Source organism: Glycine max, chromosome 10 (genome assembly GCF_000004515.6).
Source record: "Glycine max cultivar Williams 82 chromosome 10, Glycine_max_v4.0, whole genome shotgun sequence".
Taxonomy (NCBI): domain Eukaryota; kingdom Viridiplantae; phylum Streptophyta; class Magnoliopsida; order Fabales; family Fabaceae; genus Glycine; species Glycine max.
The window spans coordinates 44,981,078-45,001,634 of record NC_038246.2 but is presented as its reverse complement, the minus strand read 5'-3'; the positions used below and the strand labels follow the sequence as shown (position 1 = coordinate 45,001,634).

General features: G+C 30.7%; 2 protein-coding genes across 2 annotated transcripts; one reads left to right on the top strand and one right to left on the bottom strand.

The window, feature by feature from the left end:
* Positions 1–1,898: 1,898 nt before the first annotated feature.
* Positions 1,899–7,618, top strand: LOC100791248 (receptor homology region, transmembrane domain- and RING domain-containing protein 2). Its single transcript, XM_003536341.5, has 4 exons — positions 1,899–2,464; positions 3,062–3,292; positions 3,973–4,377; positions 6,517–7,618. Exons 1-4 carry the CDS (start codon positions 2,341–2,343, stop codon positions 7,164–7,166), a joined length of 1,410 nt encoding a protein of 469 aa, XP_003536389.1. The 5' UTR covers positions 1,899–2,340; the 3' UTR covers positions 7,167–7,618.
* Positions 7,619–16,430: 8,812 nt separating this feature from the next.
* LOC100305600 (uncharacterized) lies at positions 16,431–17,439 on the bottom strand. The gene has a single exon (NM_001250792.2). The coding sequence runs from the start codon at positions 17,343–17,345 to the stop codon at positions 16,731–16,733; it is 615 nt and encodes a 204-aa protein (NP_001237721.2). The 5' UTR covers positions 17,346–17,439; the 3' UTR covers positions 16,431–16,730.
* Positions 17,440–20,557: the final 3,118 nt, after the last annotated feature.

Below are 20,557 nucleotides of genomic sequence, written 5' to 3'. Positions count from 1 at the left end.
TTACTTGAGCAGTGCGGAAGACTGGGGAATGGGTTGAGTAAACTCCCCTGGGGCCGGAACGAAGCTTTACTTAGATAGGGCTTTGATTGGTATTTTTTTTCTTAGTGATTGGAAAGGAGGGCACCTGGGTATGTTACAAAAGGGGAAGACAGAGGTAATACTTTGAATTGTTCCAATTGCCAATTAATATTTCTAATATAACTATCAAACTATCATTTTCTAATGAAAAAAATAACAAAAAAGAAAGACAATAACAAAATTTTGAAATATAAGATTGATCCACGGGTTAAAAAATGATGAAGAAAGAAAGAATAAAGAAAAGGTGACCGTTCGAATTTCTAACTAATATTTTTAACAAAACTATGAAACTAACATTTTCTAATGAAAAAAATAAAAAAAAGAAAGACAATAACAAAATTTTGTTTGTTGAATTTATAAAAAAATAAAAAATTTAAAAATGGTTACTTATCTTTCTTTAAATAAATATTTATAATATAAATAATAAGAATAAAAAACAAAGATAAATGAATAAAAAAAGATAAAACTTTAAGACGATTGAACCTTCACACTCAAAAATCACATTTAGTAGCTTAATTATCCAAGTGAACTAAGAAAGTTAAATTAATGATCCACAAAATATTTAAATTTTATTAATTTTCCAACTTTTAAACCTTATAAATCATTTCATTTCATTTGAAATCACCGTCTTTAATCCTTGACTATATGAGTATAAAATATTTTTTTTGGAGTTTATACATAAGAAAAGTAAGAAAAAACTAATTGTTATAAAAAATAATTTATTATTATTGTTCTCTTTTTTTTTAATTTTTTTTCTTTCTTTAGCCGACACAACAATGGTGATTACTATTGTTATCGTCACCATGCACCACTTTCCCTCTAGATGCTCTAGTAGCTTGGAATCCAATTTAAGATTAAATGTCCACAATAAAAATAACAATATAATCTTAAATAAAAATAAGCTAAAATATATTTTTTAGTCATTATTCTCATTGTGAAATTTTATTTTATCTTTTATATTTTAAAATTATTTATTTTAATCATTTAACTCATTGGTGGTTTATAATCACTGTAAAGTATGTTAATAACTGTTACAAAATACAAAACACTAATAATGGTAATATCGATTCAAATTTAAAAATTAATGAATAAAAATGTTTTTTTAAAAGATAAAGAATTTAAATAAATTCCATAAATGAAATAAAAAATATATATTCCACCTTTTTAAATATAATTATTTTTAATCAATTTAATGTACTGTATTAATTTTTCTATCACAATGTATTAAAATTGATAAGCAATGTACACGAATATAATTTGCATCTAGTACATTGTTTTCCGATCCTAGAATATTCCATTTTATCAATGCATTTAACTATTATTATTATTATACCCTAAAAAAACTATTGTTATGATTAGTTTAAAAATAAATAAATATTTGAGGTTCGACAGTTCTATAGAGTAATCGAGACTCCAGGGACTACTGCTGTTCTGTTCTGGCGGTGAGACATAAGTAACCATTGCTTTTAATTAATTAATAATTAATAATAACCTCAACCAAGACAACTTTTAATTTGATAAGATAATAATATTAAGATTGAGACACTTAAGGCAATTTTTAATTTGATAATATAATATAATCAGATTGCGACAATTACAAGCAGCAAATGTTAATACACGGATGATTTTCTTTAAGTAAAAATAAATTCTCTCAAGAGAATGATTGTTAATATATAGTAGTGTAGATCTTTTCAGTTTAAGGAAAATTATCACTCATAAAAGAGCTTGTCAATTGTCATCCTAAAAGAAAAAAGATAAATTTAATACAAACGATTACCTAATATTATCATTTATTGTTTGTTAGGTCTGATACAAGAAACAAACAACAATTGGCTAAATTTATAATCATTTTCAAATTATTCAGTCACATTATAATAATTACCTTTGATATTTACCAATTTCCACATCAAACTTGCTTATCCACGTACGATTTGGAACTTTCTGAATACATGCTGCTGAAATATTTTTTTTGGGGATATAATATTGATTACTATTTATTTTATCTTCTGATATTATATTTCCAATTTGCTGTCAAAACATTATTATCGATCAATTTGAAATTGATACAGAGCTGAGAGCATCAAGGAATAGAATAGAAGATTCATTTTTCCATTTTGATATGGAAGCTGATGTTTCTATTATTTTTGCCGCGTTTTCAAAACCCTAAATTGAAGAAATCCCAATTTCCCCTCCTCTCTCTCTGCTTTGGATGATTTTCAACCAAAAATCTGTGCTTTTGTGCTTTTCGAATCTTTTGCTCTGATGGGTACTTCCAATCTTCTATTGTTCTTCTCTCTGGTGAGTCTGTGTGCTATGGCGGCTTCCAAGGTGGTTCTTATTGGGAATAATATCACTCTCTCCTTCGATGATATTGAAGCTAATTTTGGTGAGTTTTCTGTGCTTTGTGTATAAACTGTTTTGGATAAGGGAGGGTGTGGTTTTGGTCTTTGTGCCTTATGAATGTTGAAAATTTCAATTTGGGTGATGGATAGTGGTTTGTTGGAACCTTTTCAGTGGGAAACTAGTTCAGCCTTTCGATCTAGGATCAAAGGTATTGTCCATGGAGGCAATCTTGTTCAAGTTGGAATTTGGTTCAGCTGAAACCTTTTGTCATGTTAGAAAGTAAAAAATTTCATGAGAAGAGACAGAGAGAGATTACTGTAGATAGGAGGGGGAAAAGTGGAGAAAGGTTTTGAAATGATTCGGGGGGATATCAAACAGTAGATGCTGATGTGTGGTATGCAAGTTTGGGTTAAGGATGCACGTGCTTAAAGCATATGCTTGCCATTGTAAAGTTTCAAGATTTTTGTAATTTGTATCACTAAATTTGTGATTTTTTTGTGGGGAAAAAATAGTGCAGAAGAAGAATGTAAGTGTGGTGTTATGTTGTTGTTCTGATGTCGATGTTTTTTGCATGTGATGGTGTGTGGATGTTAATTTTATCAATCTTTTTTTTGTTGACATGAATGTCTTTTGGTTTCAGCCCCAACAGTCAAAGGTTCTGGAGAATATGGGATCTTATATTTGGCAGAACCACTGGATGCATGTACAGAATTGACAAATAAAGTTGAACAACTTCCCAATGCGAGTTCACCTTTTGCTTTGGTGGTTAGAGGGGGATGTAGCTTTGAGGAAAAAGTCAGAAGGGCACAAAAGGCTGGCTTCAAAGCTGTAATTGTCTATGACAATGAAGATGGTGGCATCTTGGTTGCGAGTAATGACCAATTCTTATATGTAGCTACATTTTGTTGTTTATCATTCTCTTCTCACATGCAATTGCCATCAAACTTATGTTTTCTCCAACTGCTAAAGATAATGTGAGTTGTAATGTGCACTCACTGGTTGTGGCAAAATGGTTTTGTATAGATTAGAGATTCATCATTTAATGATTGAGGTAGCTATTAATTTTACACTAATTATGATTTTTGTAACCCTAAAAGAGATTATAATTCCATTGAAGTTTCTGTAAAAGAAATTAATTAATATGATGTCACTTGGAAGACATGTATTAGGGGTTGTTGGTTGCTATCTGATGTTAAATGAAATGCTGGAGAAACAATTGTGTTCATTGTTCTCCCTAGAGGTGATTTTCTTTGTGCCCATTGAAATTCAGGTGCCAGCAATGATTGAATGATGTATTAGGGGTTTATGTGTAGTTGATGGAATATATTATCAAGGTAAAACTTTTGGAAAGGATGACAACATATATACAATATATGGGCAAAATGTTGACACTTGTCCAGCATATGAATTATATAGTAAAAGAATGGCTATTAAAGATAGATAACTTATCCTTGGATAGTTTTCTTGTTACCTTGAATATAGTAATTGTATATGTTTTCACACACCTACTTCATATTTTGGGAATGTCTAATTAACAATTCTTGAGTTCAGTGGCAGGAAATTCTGCTGGTATAAAAATACACGCTGTATTTGTATCTAAAGCTTCAGGTGAAATACTAAGCAAATATGCTGGGTTGACTAATGTGGAAATATGGCTCATTCCAACTTTTGAAAACTCAGCGTGGTCTATCATGGCAATTTCATTTATTTCCCTGCTAGCTATGTCTGCGGTGCTGGCCACTTGTTTCTTCGTCCGCAGGCATCGCATAAGAAGAGAAAGGCCTCGAGCTCCTCTTGTTCGTGAATTTCATGGTATGAGTAGTCGCCTAGTGAAAGCAATGCCAAGTTTGATATTTACTGCTGTTTTGGAAGATAACTGTACATCAAGAACATGTGCTATATGCCTTGAAGACTATTGTGTTGGTGAGAAGCTCAGGATTCTGCCCTGCTGTCACAGTAAGTGTTCCCATGCCAATTTTTTTATAAATTCAGTATATTATTGTGTTGGTTTGATATATTTCAGTGTATGCCTATGTACTGGGGCATTATTCAGCTTGAATTCCCTGGTACTGTATGCAGTTCATTGTTGGATCTAATGTTCATCTGTGTTAAGACATACGATAGCCGTCACATGTTGTAAACTTCTGGTGTAATATCAGTTACCACTTACCCTTAACTGGCAAATAAAAATGTCCTTGATTGTGAGGCAGGTTTTGGATATTTTCCCTGCCATCCTTTTAGGGTTCATTGGAGATAAGTATACAATGAATGTTAGTTTTGAGGAAATAATAGGTTATGAAATAAATGATTTACATTGCTCAGAGGCCTCAAGCAGGATATCTCTTTGCTTGGAGGCTTACACTTATATTCGAGCTTCTCCCACCCTTCTGTTCCTCTAGAAACTATGGTGAAGTATTTAGTTGTTTGAAGTTTGAACTATGGTGTTTTCCTTTGCCATACCTTTCCTTTACAAATGAGATTTAAAATCTCAGACACTTTCAATTTGACTATATTGTATCATTGACGTTGATCATCACAATTAATCCTTGGAAATGAAAAGTGTAATCACATGTTGCAACAAATAAAAAATACAATAAAAAAAAAATCTTCTAATGAGATTTCCGAAAATGGAAAACTGGGAGCAGTTATACTTTCTAGGTGCTACCTACTTTCAACTTACAGTTCCTCTTGCTCATATTACTTGATAGTGCATTCCAGCCACTTCTTTGCTAATCCTGGTAGGGTAATTCAGACTTGGATTCTTCTGGTGTGTTTTCTTGCAAACCCCTTTTCCTATTTTTAACTGATAAGTTGTCACCTTGAAATACCATTTGGAATTCTGAAAGATCCCTCAAACTTTTAATTAAGCTTTTATCAATATGTTATTACAATTTTTTTTCTTCAAAGCTTGTGTATTAATTTAGTTGATTGGAAATTTCTGTCTTATTTTAACTGTTTGCAAAGCAGTTAATTGTTTTTATTAGTATAGAACAAGCTTAACTCACTTCCAAAAGCTAGCTTAAGAGAGGAGGATTGTTTCCCGAGTCTTATAAGGAGTAGGCATGTTAACAGTTTTTTTGGGCTTGAGTGTCATACTGACAATCCTGATGGGGTTGAAGTGTGTTTTAACAACCCCTCCAAAAAAAAAAGCAACCACCAGTAAGCCTCTTATACAATCCTATTGCTTCTTAATCTTCAACCTTTAACACAGACATTTGTGAGAATGGTTAAAATTTTCATTCCATCTTAATCTTGAAAACTTTTAATTTTGCCAATTGAGAAGTACCTATACTAAAGAACTGGCACCCAATGGTTTTTACAGTTGAACAATGGAACGATTCATTACAATTTTAATTTGGTCTCTGTATTCCTCACAAGTCACTAAGTACTGCAAATTAAACAAATTGCTTAATTTATGTGGAATCTTGGTCTGTGACTTGCAAGTGGTATATGAAAATTGATTGTTGATGGATCATGGATGAATGTATAAAATTCACATCACATGACCTGACTGGGAAAATATTTTTTTCTAATTAGCAACCCATATCTCAATGTCTAAGTAGTCAACCCAATTGGTTGAAAGGTTCAGATGATTGTTGATTGGCCTGGGATATAATATAAAAAACTGTCATTAAAGTTTTGGAAAAAATGGAAGTTCAAGAATTATCTGAATCCCGTGTGTGGCTCTATGAATTCTAAAACTGCAAATGGGCGGTGTAATGATGCTCCAGATGAAAGAGTGATCTTCATTCATAAATCAAACTTGAAAATAGGATGCTAATTACATCACCAACTTCTGCTCGTTGTATTTTTGCTTTTAGACAATGTGCTTGATTCCTGGTGTTGGTCTGAGACTTCTGAAGGTTTAGACAAGGCCTTTATATATATATATATATATATATTTTTTTTTTTTTTCTTGTTTTCCTTTGTTTTTTATTTTGCAATACATTACATGCTATTGATGTTTTGTTGCTTAACAAGATTAATCTCTTCTGCCTGCATTGGTATTACTTGTATTTGCATTATGTGCATATTAAATTATGATTATGTTACAAGATTACATTAATGCTGTTTTACCTGATGAGTTATTCACAGAGTTTCATGCTGCCTGTGTGGATTCGTGGCTTACTTCATGGAGAACCTTTTGTCCAGTTTGCAAGCGTGATGCTAGATCCGGCTTAACTGATCCACCACCTTCAGAATCCACACCCTTGCTCTCATCAACCCCAGCATCTATGGCATCGTCTGTCTTATCTTCTGCAAGATCATCGCTAGCTTCATCTTCAGCCATACAAATTGCCCGGACAGCATCTATGGCATCCTCTGCCTTACCTTCTGCGAGATCATCCCTAGCTTCCTCTTCGGCAATACAAATTGCCCGGGCAGCTTCACAGACCCCATCTGTTTCTCGTAACCACTCCATAGCCAGTACACCTTATGTTCAGCCATCTCTTAGGTCCTCCTACCATCAATCCCCCTCCCTAAGTATCAGCCGAAGCTCCGTAGATCTTAGGAATGCATCCCAAAGATCTCTAGCTTCTCACTTGAATTCACCACGTTCCATGGGATACCCGTCTTTGTCATCTCTTAACTCGCGGTACATGTCTCCACACATTCCAAGTCCAAGCAATGCTTCGGTGAGCTATATGGGCTCATCCAGTCATCAACAACATCCTCTCCGCTATAGTGAGTCAGCTGCAAGCTTCTCCCCATTTGCATCGACACACTCCCTTCCGGAATGTTAAATTGTTCAATTGATTATATCATATGATTGAGACACGTCCATGCAGTTGAACCAGTAATTGCCAAGTCTTGAACTAAAAGGTGACCATGGATGACTGGTCGATATTTGGGCGTAGCATTTCCTCCTTTGTCTCCTCTGGCATTTGACTTCCTTCTTGGCACCTGGTGTACATTGTAGCTTCTCTGTGGTGTTAGTTTCATTTTTACATGTGCTGGTTGGCGAGCTTGCATACAGTCACTAGTGTGTATTGTTTGTACTTTGGATATTGATGTTTTCATGGCCTTGATGTCAAAGTATAGTCAACTGCTAACAAGAGAAATGTTGGGCTGAAGTAAGAAGAGTTCTTTAAGTTCTTTCTAGTCATGAGAGATCATGTGATGTGATACTCTAGTGTTATCTATACTTGATCATCTAATTGCAAAAGTGAGTAATAATACTTGTAAAATTTTCGTAGCTTGCATTGCTAATAGATTATCAGTTTTAAACCATGGGGGCAAATTAGGTATCCTATTTGATCTGTGGAAAATTCATCATATATAGATACTTGTAAATTGAATTTTCTAGAGAGTGCGTGAAATTTTAGGTTTCTATTTCTTTTTTTCTCCATTTCTATTGATTTGAAAAAATATACGGTACTCAGTTTAATGTGTATAATGTCAATTTTATTTATTACTCCAAAACTTTAGTAATGGAAAAAATGGAGAGGATCTTAACCCGTATTTGTCGGTGTTAGGATATGAGTTTCATGGCTAAAGAACATGAGGGGACAACAATGAATGAAGCTTTGATTTGTCAAGAGTCTAAAGATTCAATAGAACCTTCCGATCGTGTTGAGAGTTACAATAAAAATATTAATTTCTTATTATTTGTTTGAGAAAAAAAAAATAAAAGAAGAAAGTTATTTATGTGAAATTATTAAAAAAAATCCTTCCCGGCCCCCCTCAACTTAGCACGTTCTTTCTTCTTTTGGTTTCAATTTCTTGAAAAAAGTAAATACATGTATGTATTTTACAACATAAATTATAAAAATCGATTTTATTCGGTCTAAATTAAACTCGACAGAGATTTGTCACAAACAAAACTAATGGATGCACATGTATATATTTTCTATTTATAAATTTATGATATCATTCTTGTTTATATTTTTTTCTTGTTATATGGAAAATTATCACATAACTTAATATTTATTTATAAAAATATATTTAATCAAAGATATTATTTTAATGATTATTTGAGAAAAGGTTCATAAATATAATTATCAAGTTGTGTAGATTGACATAAAAACAGTTGGCAAATTTATTTGGAGCTGTTGTACCTGGTTGAAACAGTGGGATGATGAACCACTTGATGGTGTCTTAGTTGCCTTAAGGCATGACTCTTTTTTGGTATCCTAGTCTGTTAGTTTTTGGTCTTTCTTTTCACGATGCAAAAAAACAATTTGTGTAATATTTTCTTTAAAAAAAATGAAAATCAGTCTAATCCTGTTTTTAATTATATTGAATTCGAAAATTTTAAACTAAATTAATTAGACGAAGAATTAAAAAAACAAAACAACTGAATTGGATAATTTTTCTTCTTTAAGATTAGTTCAATCCAATATGCAAATACTCTTATTCACAGATACACTAAAATTCATTTAAAGTGACGACTCAAATTTGAACTCATAAAATATAGTCGTACTGTATGTCTTAAGATGTAGCAAAATTAATCCAAATTCCCTTTTTGTTCCCTTATTATTTCAGCTTTATTGTTTGTCATTATTGAATTAAAACTAAAAATAAAAAGGAAAAAGGAAAAAAGATGGGGTGTGGATCTTATTCAGTCCAAACATAGTATATTTCACGTTTGAAATTAAAAGTCTACTAAAAAAATTACTTAATTGGTACATGTTTAAATATTGAAATTATTGTGACACATAGATCGAATGGATAAAAGTAAAAATAAAAATTCTGATTGTTTTGTAAATGAAAGAAAATTAAAAAATCTAATTGATAGAATTAGGACTCGATGGATTAAAATCCCACAATACAATAGTCAAAGAATTAAAAATGCTATTAAGCTAAAAAAGAAGATAAGATTGAATATAGAAACATTCCTTAACAAAAACGTTTACGCTTGTGCAGCATGCTGCCTAATGTCGTAGGACCCAAGATGTCTCTTCATGGTCACTACTACTGAAGATGAAAGCCCAATCCCAGTAAACTTTGTTAATTCTGCCATTAAATCGCCTATATATTTGGCGTAGAGACAATTTTCAATAGTTAATTTGAGACAGATTGGGATTGATGGGAAGACTTCCAACCCTAACTGCACGGGTGATTGTTTGCCTATTGCATACTTTTCTTTTCTTTCTTCTTTTTCATAGTACATGAGATGAAACCAGTTACGCCAAATTTATTATTATATATCTGCCACTCTTTCATGCAATAATGTATGATTCCCACTTCTTGCGTGTGCTTGTGATGGTGTTTGATTCTCTCTTCTGCGAGAATATATCTATTCAGATAGAAAAATTAATAAATTTTATTATATAAAAGACCTAAAATTTATTTAATCTGATTTTTTATATATGTAGGAGTCAATCCTATTGTTTCTGAGGAAAAAATGATAGTACTCCAGCTAGTATAAACTGTGTCACATTGGGAAGATAAGTTGTTATTAGAATTTTAACATTGAGACTCTTAAACTATAATCATCTTGACAACTCAAAGTAAACATTAAACAATACTTGTACACAATGGTGATGGCTACGGTAAAGTCTCTTAGAAAATGCATCATTGGTAAGGATCGGAAGTCAAAATTGCTTGTAATAATAGATTACTTATCGAAAGAAAAACATAATAAAAAATTTAAACAATACCTTTTATTAAAAATGTAGACTTGTTCATTAAAAGGGATTATGTTACGCTCCTTTCTCCTCCTCGGGTGGTTTTTCAGATCTGCATCGTCAATCTCCGTCTGCTTCCAGATCGATGGGCTTTGATGGCACTGCATATCAAAGCTGATTGATGTGTTGTGTTTCTTGGAGAACTTTCCAAATTGTGTTTGAATCTCACTTTTGTTGATTCTAATTCTGGTGACTTCGAAATAAATTGTGTCTCTTGCAAAAATGAATTTTTGTTAAAAAAATTACTAACCAAATAACACAATGCTACCCTTTCTAATTTCCAGAAGAGTTTATTGCAGCTGCTGCATCTCTAATTCAAAATCAAAGAAGAACTCCCTTGCTTGAATCAAATTTAATAATAAAAAAAACACCAAAAGAAAAACTTAAGAAAAAAATATCCAACTTCTGCAAATTATTATCTTATTCATCATTTGACCACCCTTATGTTATCTTTCTTTGTCCAATAAAAAAGGTTAAATATATTTTATTCCATATAATTTAATATTTTTTTTTCATTTTCGTTTCTGTAATTTTTATTTATTTTAATCCATAAAAAATATATTTGTTTTTATTTTTCATCTTTTTAGATGATCTAGATAATGTTTTAAATAGTAAAAATACTTTATACAGTAAAAAAGTTATTTAAAATACTTCAACGACGAAAAACAAAAACATATTTTATAAGAATTAAAATAATTTTTTTTATAGGAATGAAAATAAAAAATATTAAATTGAAGGAAAAAAATATATTAAGCGAAAAAAATAGTATTACTATCCTATTCATAATTTAAGCAATTTAGTTCTCCAACCCAACAACTTACTAAATGACTTCCACACAAATAATCTCACATCCCCTATAAGGACCCACACAAAGTGACAAGCACAAAGGCTTCTTTAAGCACCCAGTGCTTGGCAAGTGTTTAATAAAACTGCCTGAGTGGTAGGAAAATCATTGTTTCCATTTTTTTTGAAGAACTTGAGCTGTTAAAAAGATTGTGTCGAATTGTAATCTTGTGATCTATAAAGAAGGTTTGTAAACAGTGCTAAGTGCTAACTGTAAAGGATTTATTCAAGTAAGCACATGTATTTGAGAAAGTTTATGAAAATAGTTTATATATGTCTATAATTTTCAAGTTATTTCAATAAACCCTTTAAAATAACTAATGAAAACAACTTATAACTTATATGAAAATATTTTAATCCTATTTCATGACCTTGAATTATAAAAACAAGTTACATAAGTATGTATATAATAAATACTTATTTAATAAGATATTAAGTTGTTTATTTAAATAAAAAATAAGTTATGCATTGCTATTGTAAAATAATAAATTTTATATCATTTAATTATAAATTATTATATATAATAAATTTATTAACTTTTATAATAATTAGTTTAAAAATTACTCTAATCATAATTTTTAATATTGATAGACAATATAAAATTATTTTATATTTTTAATTAATGAGAACTCTTGTCCAATGGACCTAAATGACATTCATTTTACTTTTTGGAATTTGGAGTAAAGTATTAATTAATAGCATAGCTAGGTTGACCGTATGAATTTCAAACATTTTTACACGCTGAAAATTTGCAAGTTAACTATAGCAATTTGCTCAAATATTAGTTTTCTCTTATATATGCTCGGATTAACGTGTAGCAGGCTAGCTATCATTCTTATAACTCTTCTCTCAGCACGCATGCTTGCATTGGATTCACCTTTTGGGGTGCTCTCTGATGAGGACCCAATTCCTATGGAGTCTTTAACATCAAGCAATAAGGTGCCTTATATGGCTAATATTTATTTCTAGAAAATATGTCGGCGTGGAAAGTTATATATTTTTGCAACTTCACTTCATATTATGAGATGATGGGAAAAATAAATCATCATGTAGTTGTTATTGGAATACAAAATTATTCCTTTTTCCAAATTAAAATGAAAAAAATCTTTCATATTAATTATTATGTTTCAACCGTCTTTTGTGCATTTATAGGTAATCAGAACTGGGGCAACACATAGTAATCTTGGTGGCCCATCTTGTTTTTGGTCTAAACACACTATCCTCCACCCAGTTCAAGTAACATTATGAACGATAAAAAAATTTCTTATTTAATATAGGTTTATATACTTAAGATTTAAATCTAAAATTTCTGATTAAGTTAAAACATTTTAATACTAATTAATTAATGTGTTTGATGGTTTCTTTGTGGCCCATGTAGTAGTGCTGCAGAATAATGAGAATATGTACTGGTTGAAATTTGGAGCAATGATAGAGTTGTGGCAGATGAAGAGGGTTATGGAGAAGAAGAAAAGAAAAACATTATCATGAAGCCAAGGAGTATTATTTATTCAATAAAAATAAACTTGGAAGAAAAAGTGGAGAAATTGTTGATCTTACAGAATAAGTTTGTGATATTTTGTCTCTCTTTCTTTTCCACGTTCCCGACCGGCATGAATTATGCGATCACATACACAAATGCAATATTTTCAGAGTGTTATTTATTATTATTGGAAGCTTGTTGTGGCTTTCTTCTTTCGTTGCGTGAACAATGCTACTTGCGAGTATTTTTCACAAGAAAAACAAACTTTGCGTATCAATTTTTCTAAAGACGATATAATTTTCAAGCAAGAAATAAAACTCGTTAGGAAAATGAGTCATCATGAGACACAATTTTTTTTACTTTTTATTAATGTTAGTTAGAGAGATAAAGAAGTAAACGGCACAATAAAATAATAAATATACATTTTTTTAAAATTATATAATCTTAGTTCAGTGTTTCTGCGGACAAATTAGCCAAGCTGGCCTTTTGTTTTTATGAAATGTATTGGATGGAGTACTACCCTCGTCAGATAGATTCTTTAGTGTTATCTGACGTACAGAATTTACACTCTGTTGCTGAATAAAATATCATCGAATTCATTCTTAAAAAAATATAAAATAAAATAAAAACCAGCGTTTCTTTCTCTCACTAAATATCGACTTGCATTTTTTTGCAATTCTCTAAAATGGTAGAGAATCACGATCCATCTGTTTTTCTTAGTTAATCGTACCATGATGAACTGTTATTTTCTAATATTTAGTAGCGTGAAATCAACACTCAATTTTGGGTCGAATTTTGATTTATTTATTGTATCTTGGGTCAGAATCATTCGAACTAAAACCCTATATGATTAATAATATAAGGTTTTTTTTCTCATAAAATGATATTAGTATATAGTATTTATCAATTTTTACTAATCTTTATCTAAAGTCTAATTAATTAATTATCTTTAATTGAGTCTTATCTTTCAATTATGATTTTTTTTTTTATCTACAATGCAATGCTTGACTCCAAAATCTTGTTTGACAAAATTAAACTTAATTTTACTCGAACCAATCCAACCAATAACATGTTTGCGATGGTTGAGGTCAGCCCACTTCACCGCTTACTACTTATTTATCTATTAAATTGTTTTTTTCAGTCTGGATTGTATATTTAAGAATGCATATGATAAGGCTACACCTTTATTATGTTTTTTAAATATTGTTAAATTTTATCAATTTAACCATTAAATTAAAATTACTCACGACATATATTAAATTTATAAATTTTATATAATTGAAAAACTAATTAATACTTTATCCCACTACTTTATTTTAACATATGATATAAAATATAAATAAATTAATAATAATAAATTATTTATCTAATTTTTTTTAAATTATATAAAATTTAGTACACGTGATCATTAAGATAATATTACATGACTAAACAGTTTGATTGATAAATTCAATGTAAACATTCATAAAAGTTATTAAAGATATTAATCCTCTGTAGCTTGTTAAAGAAAGATTAAAAATCACAAACAAAACGTTATAATTAATAGAAAATTTCCAAAAATTAGGAGAATGTGATTATCCCTAAAAATTAAAAAAAATTATTTTACAGAAACAAAAGCTCATACAATAGTATAGCGTTTATTGAAAGAACAAAGGGGGTCAATACTTTAATAATATCTTAGTGTTTTACTCATTCATTCATTTCATCATTAAAAAAAAGTACGTGTTTTACTGTTGACTAAAAACGAACTGATCTTGAGGGGAAAAAAAGAAAAATATTACTTTTATTCAATATGATTAAAATGTATTTATAAATTCACTTCAATTGTATATTTTATATAAGAGACTTGTGTTGCCGTAAGTCTGTAACCTAAGTGTGAAACAAATATGGTACTTGGTATAACTAACTATCTGAATTACTGATTATCCATTTACCTGTTTTCCAGCCAGCCCAATACTCCACCACTTAAATTTGTAACTGTTGAATTGGCTGTAGCGTTTAATGCACAATATTTAGTTATAATGAAAAGCCTTTTTAAATAGTAACATATCATTAGTAAGAGACACGTTAGAGAGTTCTAAGAGGCACATTAATTGTCGTGACTCGTGAGGATAGGTTTATTCTCATTATTACATATATGGGGTATGCATATTGAACAACAAGGTAGCTAGGGGTAATCCAGATTGAAGAACTCGTCACATTTCTAGCCGGTAAAATGGGATCAACCCTCTCATGTACTTGTATGAATATTATCATCTATTAGTTACCTTTTGTCTACATATTAAGTCGTTCCAATTTCCAGTTGAGTATATGTACTTGATTATTAAGGAGGATATGTTTTTATTTTGTTTTAAGTACATTAGTGACACTATAGCTTTACCTCACTTTTTTCAATAATAAAAACCAACCTACCCCATAGCAGTCTCATTTGACTTGAATTTGGTCCCTTTTTTTCTTAATGCTTTTTTGGGCACCGGCTATCATAACCAAGAGATACCCTAAGTTGAATAATGCTATATCACAGGGCAGATGGGCCTCTTACTCATTATATAGTCTCTACTTTGAGCACATCCACTACCGTAAAACATGACAAGGATATATATGCTCAGGTAGCTTTCATCATATGCTGCACAGCCAAAGTGAACAAAGATAAAGGGAAAGGATTTTTGGCTTTGACCTTTAATTTACACCAACATAGAGGCTTCAAATATCAAGATAATGGTTATTTTCTTCCAATATCCATGGATTTAATAGTAGCTACTAGCTAGTGGATTTGTCATAAGAAATGCATTGAATATATTGAGAAACCATGTGGGGGAAAACCAGATGGACCCATTTGCATAACTTGAGCTCTAAGATTGTCTAAAACAATTATGGTGATAGTTGAATCATGATAGTTGGGTGCTTCCTCACTTGTCTCTCCCTTTTATTTTCTTCTCTAAAATACGGTGTTTATTTATTTATTTATTTATATTTCCCTAAAGGGAGGTGACGTAGAGTAATGTATCAGATGAATATGTTTCTACCAATAGTTGAACTCCACTTAATGAATAATAATGCCTTTCACTTAGCTAGGTGTAGATTGGTTTATTAGAAAATAAAATACATTTTACTCCACATACTTGTATGTGACCCACACGTGTAATTTTGGGTATTAAATGCACGTTAAAACTTACAAGTACCATTATAATAATCTAAATAGATGAACATTTTCTAACTTTTGGTTGTTTAAAATCTACACGGAAATGTCACTAAATGCAGAACCAACCAAACGGAGCATGTGGACTTTAAATTGATTGTACTCTGATATGTACAAAACAAATCTGTGAAGTTTTTAATTTTTTTCAGTTTTGTTTCTGCAGAATAGTGGTGAAACCGTGACAGGCAAATAATTCAGGATCCATGTCTTAGAAAATTCGTAGTCAAATCACCTAAGTTGATGCCAACTTTTCAGGACCTGAAATGAGATCTCACCTTAATAGAAAAATAAAATATTTTTTTTTGGAAGATGAAAGTTAACTCTTGTAGTCTTGTGTATAGCTTACACAGCAGGAGAAAAGAAGGGTACACTCAATTTGTGAAGTTTTTATATTCTGAGGGTGATCATTATTTCGTTTAACACTAATTAACCTTATAAAATTATTTGAGAAGGTAAACTAATTCCACAGCCACCTTATTATAATAATATGATTACATGTTTGTTTGTGGTATATTAAATTTCTAATCTGTACAGAGTACAGAGTTTACGTACTTGTGTAGCGTGGAATCGTTTAAAACAAAGCGAAGGTAGCTCAACAACTTTGTTAATTGTTATCAACATCAGTAACAGCAGCCACTATAGACATCACTGAAAATATTAGGGAATCAATTGATACAATTGCAAATATTAGAAAACAAATTAAAAAATAAAGTCAAATTAATAATTTGGCAGTCTCTTTCCACTATGGTCCGGTACATTGTTTCCTCATGGGATCATGTAATTTTCACTCATAATGTGTTGTTATCACATGAAATACAGCAAAGAGCGTATATTGTATTTAGAGATTTTGGTGTTTGATGCTAAAAAAATAAAAACCAGAAGGATAAAAAAATACATTAGAAAAATATCAGTCATCAGTGATCTCTGAACAAAAGGAGACCAGCACTACTTCCTATATACTTGTATTAACATATTACAATAACTTGGGTTTCCAAAGACATACTTTGTCTTCACATACCATATTTTAGAAACTAAAAACAAAGATCAAGGTTTGAAATATTTTAAGAAAAGAGGGAAAGAAATACCTCTTTCTGGGTTTTTCTTAGAAAAACATGAACACAAGTACATTGACAGCTATGCATGCATCATCACAAGCTTAGAGGGACCTGGGACTAACATGCTCACAGGTGCTTCTTCTTGAGCTTGGAAGGTAGACTAAAGATTCAGAAACAGCACAAGTTCTCTTGCAAGAGGCATAAAGGCTAATAAACCCAAAACGATCACTAATACTCCTTATTGGCACCTTAGCTCCATTCCACAAATTTCTACTTGTAATTTCTTCATTATCATCCTTTGAGCATTCAACAAGTGCAGCAAAGAAAGGATCCCTTTGGAAAACACTTTGTATTGAATTCTTTTTCCTAATCCTTGTTTCTTCATGAGAGTGCTTTTTAGAAGAACAGTGTGTGGTAGTTGGAGGGGGCAATGGTAGTAGTTTCAAGGAAGACTCTTGCAGCTTCTTTTTAGAATTTTGTTTCTTGGGAATTCCAGGCAAGTGTTCCCAAGAAAATGGAACACCAGAGAATCTAAGAGGGGATGCAGGACTAAGAAGAGGATCCTCTGGGAAATAGAATGATTCAAAGGAGGAAGAGGAGGAAGAGGAATGAGTCCTGCGAGATGAAGGGTACCTTCCTGCATGGAAGAAGATGTCAAATTGTTTTGGAACAACCTTGGCATGCTGACTAACACTTGCTGATGAAGAAGAATCCATTGTGTTCCTGCTGTGTGAGGAGGAGAAAAGATGTGTCACTCAAAACTTTCTCTCTCTCTCTCTCTCTCTCTAGGTCTCATTGCACATTTTATTTTATAGGCACAAAGACTAAGACAGGAGTCCCAGTCCTATTTTAGTAAGAGTTTTAATTTCTCTGCATTTTAGGGTAAAATATTTTACATGTCAGCTAATCAGAAATTTTTATGAGTTTTTAGGTTTTAGTGTAAAAGTCAACAAGTTTAAGAAAAATTATAGTAATTTGTATTGTTGGAATAAAATATTTATACTGTCTAACTAATAAAAAAATATTATTAATTTAACTTTTTAGTTAATTATTATAAGAATCAATAAATTTAAGATACTTAATTTTTTATGATTAAATATTTGTGTAAAACTATCTTACATGTAAATTGTCTACTTTTTCTTATTACAAAGATTAACTAATTTATCATTCATATCAAGTTGTGATAGGAAGATAACATGAAATTTTTTTTGTCTTATTAAAGGATAGACTATTTACTTTTTAAATTAATTTTATGCTTTGATATTTTTTTTAGATCATCGATTTGTTAAGTAAGAAGAAGGTAAAGAAAACCTCTAAAAAAAAGAAGGTAACGAAAAAAAAAAGATATTATTGACTAACAAAAACGACCCCATAGCATTCATGAGGGGGATAAAATTGGAAAATCAATAATTATGGGGCAGATAAAGCCATGTGTTTAAATAGGGGGGTTACCATAAAGAGTGGTTAGAAAGCAATCACATGCATGGAGGTGGCTGGGCAAACATGAGCAATTGAAGCTACACAGGTGCAGTTTTAAATCAATTTGGTTCTGGAGCAAAAAAGACCTGCTCCATGTCCATTTCGAAGAATAGATAATTAATTTCATCTAAAAAATACACATCAAACCATAAATGCACACAGCATATGTTTGAAGATGTCAAATCAAACATCAAATTATTAACTCAGCTTGTTCCATTGGTAGAGTCAAAAGTTTGAGACTTTAAACATTCTTTTGAAATAAATAGTTTTGTTTTTGGTAAAATGCATTTTTTGGGACGAGGAATCCAGGATTATCTATGTTCCAATTGCATGAGTTGGTACAGTTTTCACCCAGTTGTTCGTACTAACAATTTTATGTTTATAATATTTACTTATTACAGAATAAAAATTATGGTGGAGATTGTACACATTATAGAAAACTGTAACTTATGTTTTTTATTTTTTATTAGAGTCAAAGTTTTGATGGTGGAGATTGTATACAATTTCAGAAAAGAGAAAAAAATAATATACGAACAGTGTAAAAAACTTTATAGAATTATTTAATCACAATGTATAATAACTTTATTGATTAAAATAATTATCTGGAAATAATTTAATTCTAGACCATCCAAAATTCCAAATCGTAAAATTTCTGTTCTTTGCCCGTGGTTTTGGTTAATTAAATATTTGTTGATTGATCACCTACCTAATAAAAGATAAACAAGATATTTTAAGGAATGCAAATTTTGCTTTGTTTACTTTTTTTTTCAACAGCACAAAGGGACACAGGCCTGAAAAGGCCCAAACAGAGAGACAAAGACTCCAAAAGCTTAGGAGTACACAAGAATCTAGCAAGGCTCCTAAATATGTCGTACAGATTCTATTCGCACCTCATTTTTATTATTTTCACCCCATGCTTTCTGTATTTTTGTTCTTCCAAAAATATCTTTGTGACGGAAACGTGATCCAAGTTTCATCTTCGTGCTTTGCAATTGTACATTTACATTGGCTTGAAATTGTATAATTTTGTGCTGTGGACAGGATGGAGTGACATGATTAGCGTGGCTTGGTGCATCACATATATGTGGCTACTGGTTGTATGGATGTTAAAGTGAGATTGTGTGATAGCCGGTCTGGTGAATGTGTAAAAACATTCAAAGGGCACTCTGGTGGCATTTCATCTCTTTGTAGTTACCCCTGTATTGGCTTCATATGATGGAACAACTTTTTTTTTTTTTAAAGATATAAAATTAGTTTAGTAGTTAGAAAAGAGTGAAGAGAGAAAGGAAGGATGACAGATCATGGGTTTAAACTTTGAGTTCTCCAACTTATATTTTCTAATATGTGCAACTTTACACAAGTTAAGTTTGATTAATGACTCACTTTCAATCAACTTTAATTAATTAATTATACAATTCTTTGGAAAGAGCATTATATATAAATTTTATCTAAAATTTGCTTTGCATTTTATGTAACAAATATTAATCATGGTTTATCATAAAAATAATTATTTTTGTTATTTATTTTGTAAGTTTACTTAAAAACTGTTAGTAATTATTATTAGTTTAATGGAAGAGAGATTACATTGAAGTGGGTCTATAAAATAGATAGGAGAGACACATAATTATTCTTTTCAAAGAATTATACAATTAATTAACTAATTAAATTTTATTGAAAATGAATCATTAATGAAGCTTAACCTATGCAAAATTGCACAGATTAGAAAAATCAGTTGTCTTTGTCCATAAAAAGAAAATATTTTCTCCTTCACTCGAGCTCCATGAATGGTGTTCATGATGATTGAACTTCAATCTTGAAATAAATCTGAATAGTTTCATCCATTGAGAATTACGTTTTCTATTAAGTGGTTTCTCAAACAAATAAAAATCACTTTAAATAATGAATATTAAAAATCATACTAACTATTTTCTAAAACTATAACATATACTTTCTCAAAAAAAAAAAAAACTAACATATTTGGGAGAAAATTCAAAAACAATTGTTCAACTGTACGCATTAGCACGCAGTGGTAGACCTAGGTTGTTTGAGGATGGGTAAATACACCTCCTTATTTTAATAAATTTATATGTATTTTTTATAAAAATTTTATATATTTAAACCTTTGACTTATTTTTATCTCAAAGTAAACAAAATGCACCCCTTATTTTAATAAATCATGAATATTTATTTTAAATTTTATATTTTACAGTTATTATTTTTTCATATTTGAATCACTTTTCATTTTTATGTGTAGATTTATTTTTTAAAATAGTTTGTTTGATTTTGGGTGTTAGATCCGCCACTCGCAGCACGTATTCTTCTCAAGTGTGGGTGGGCGTGGTTTGGCCTACGTAAAATGTTTCCAATTACCATTACCAAAAGGCAAAAACAATAATAAATGGTACGTAATGCATTCGAATGAAAAGAATTGATGGCAGAGTAAGAACCG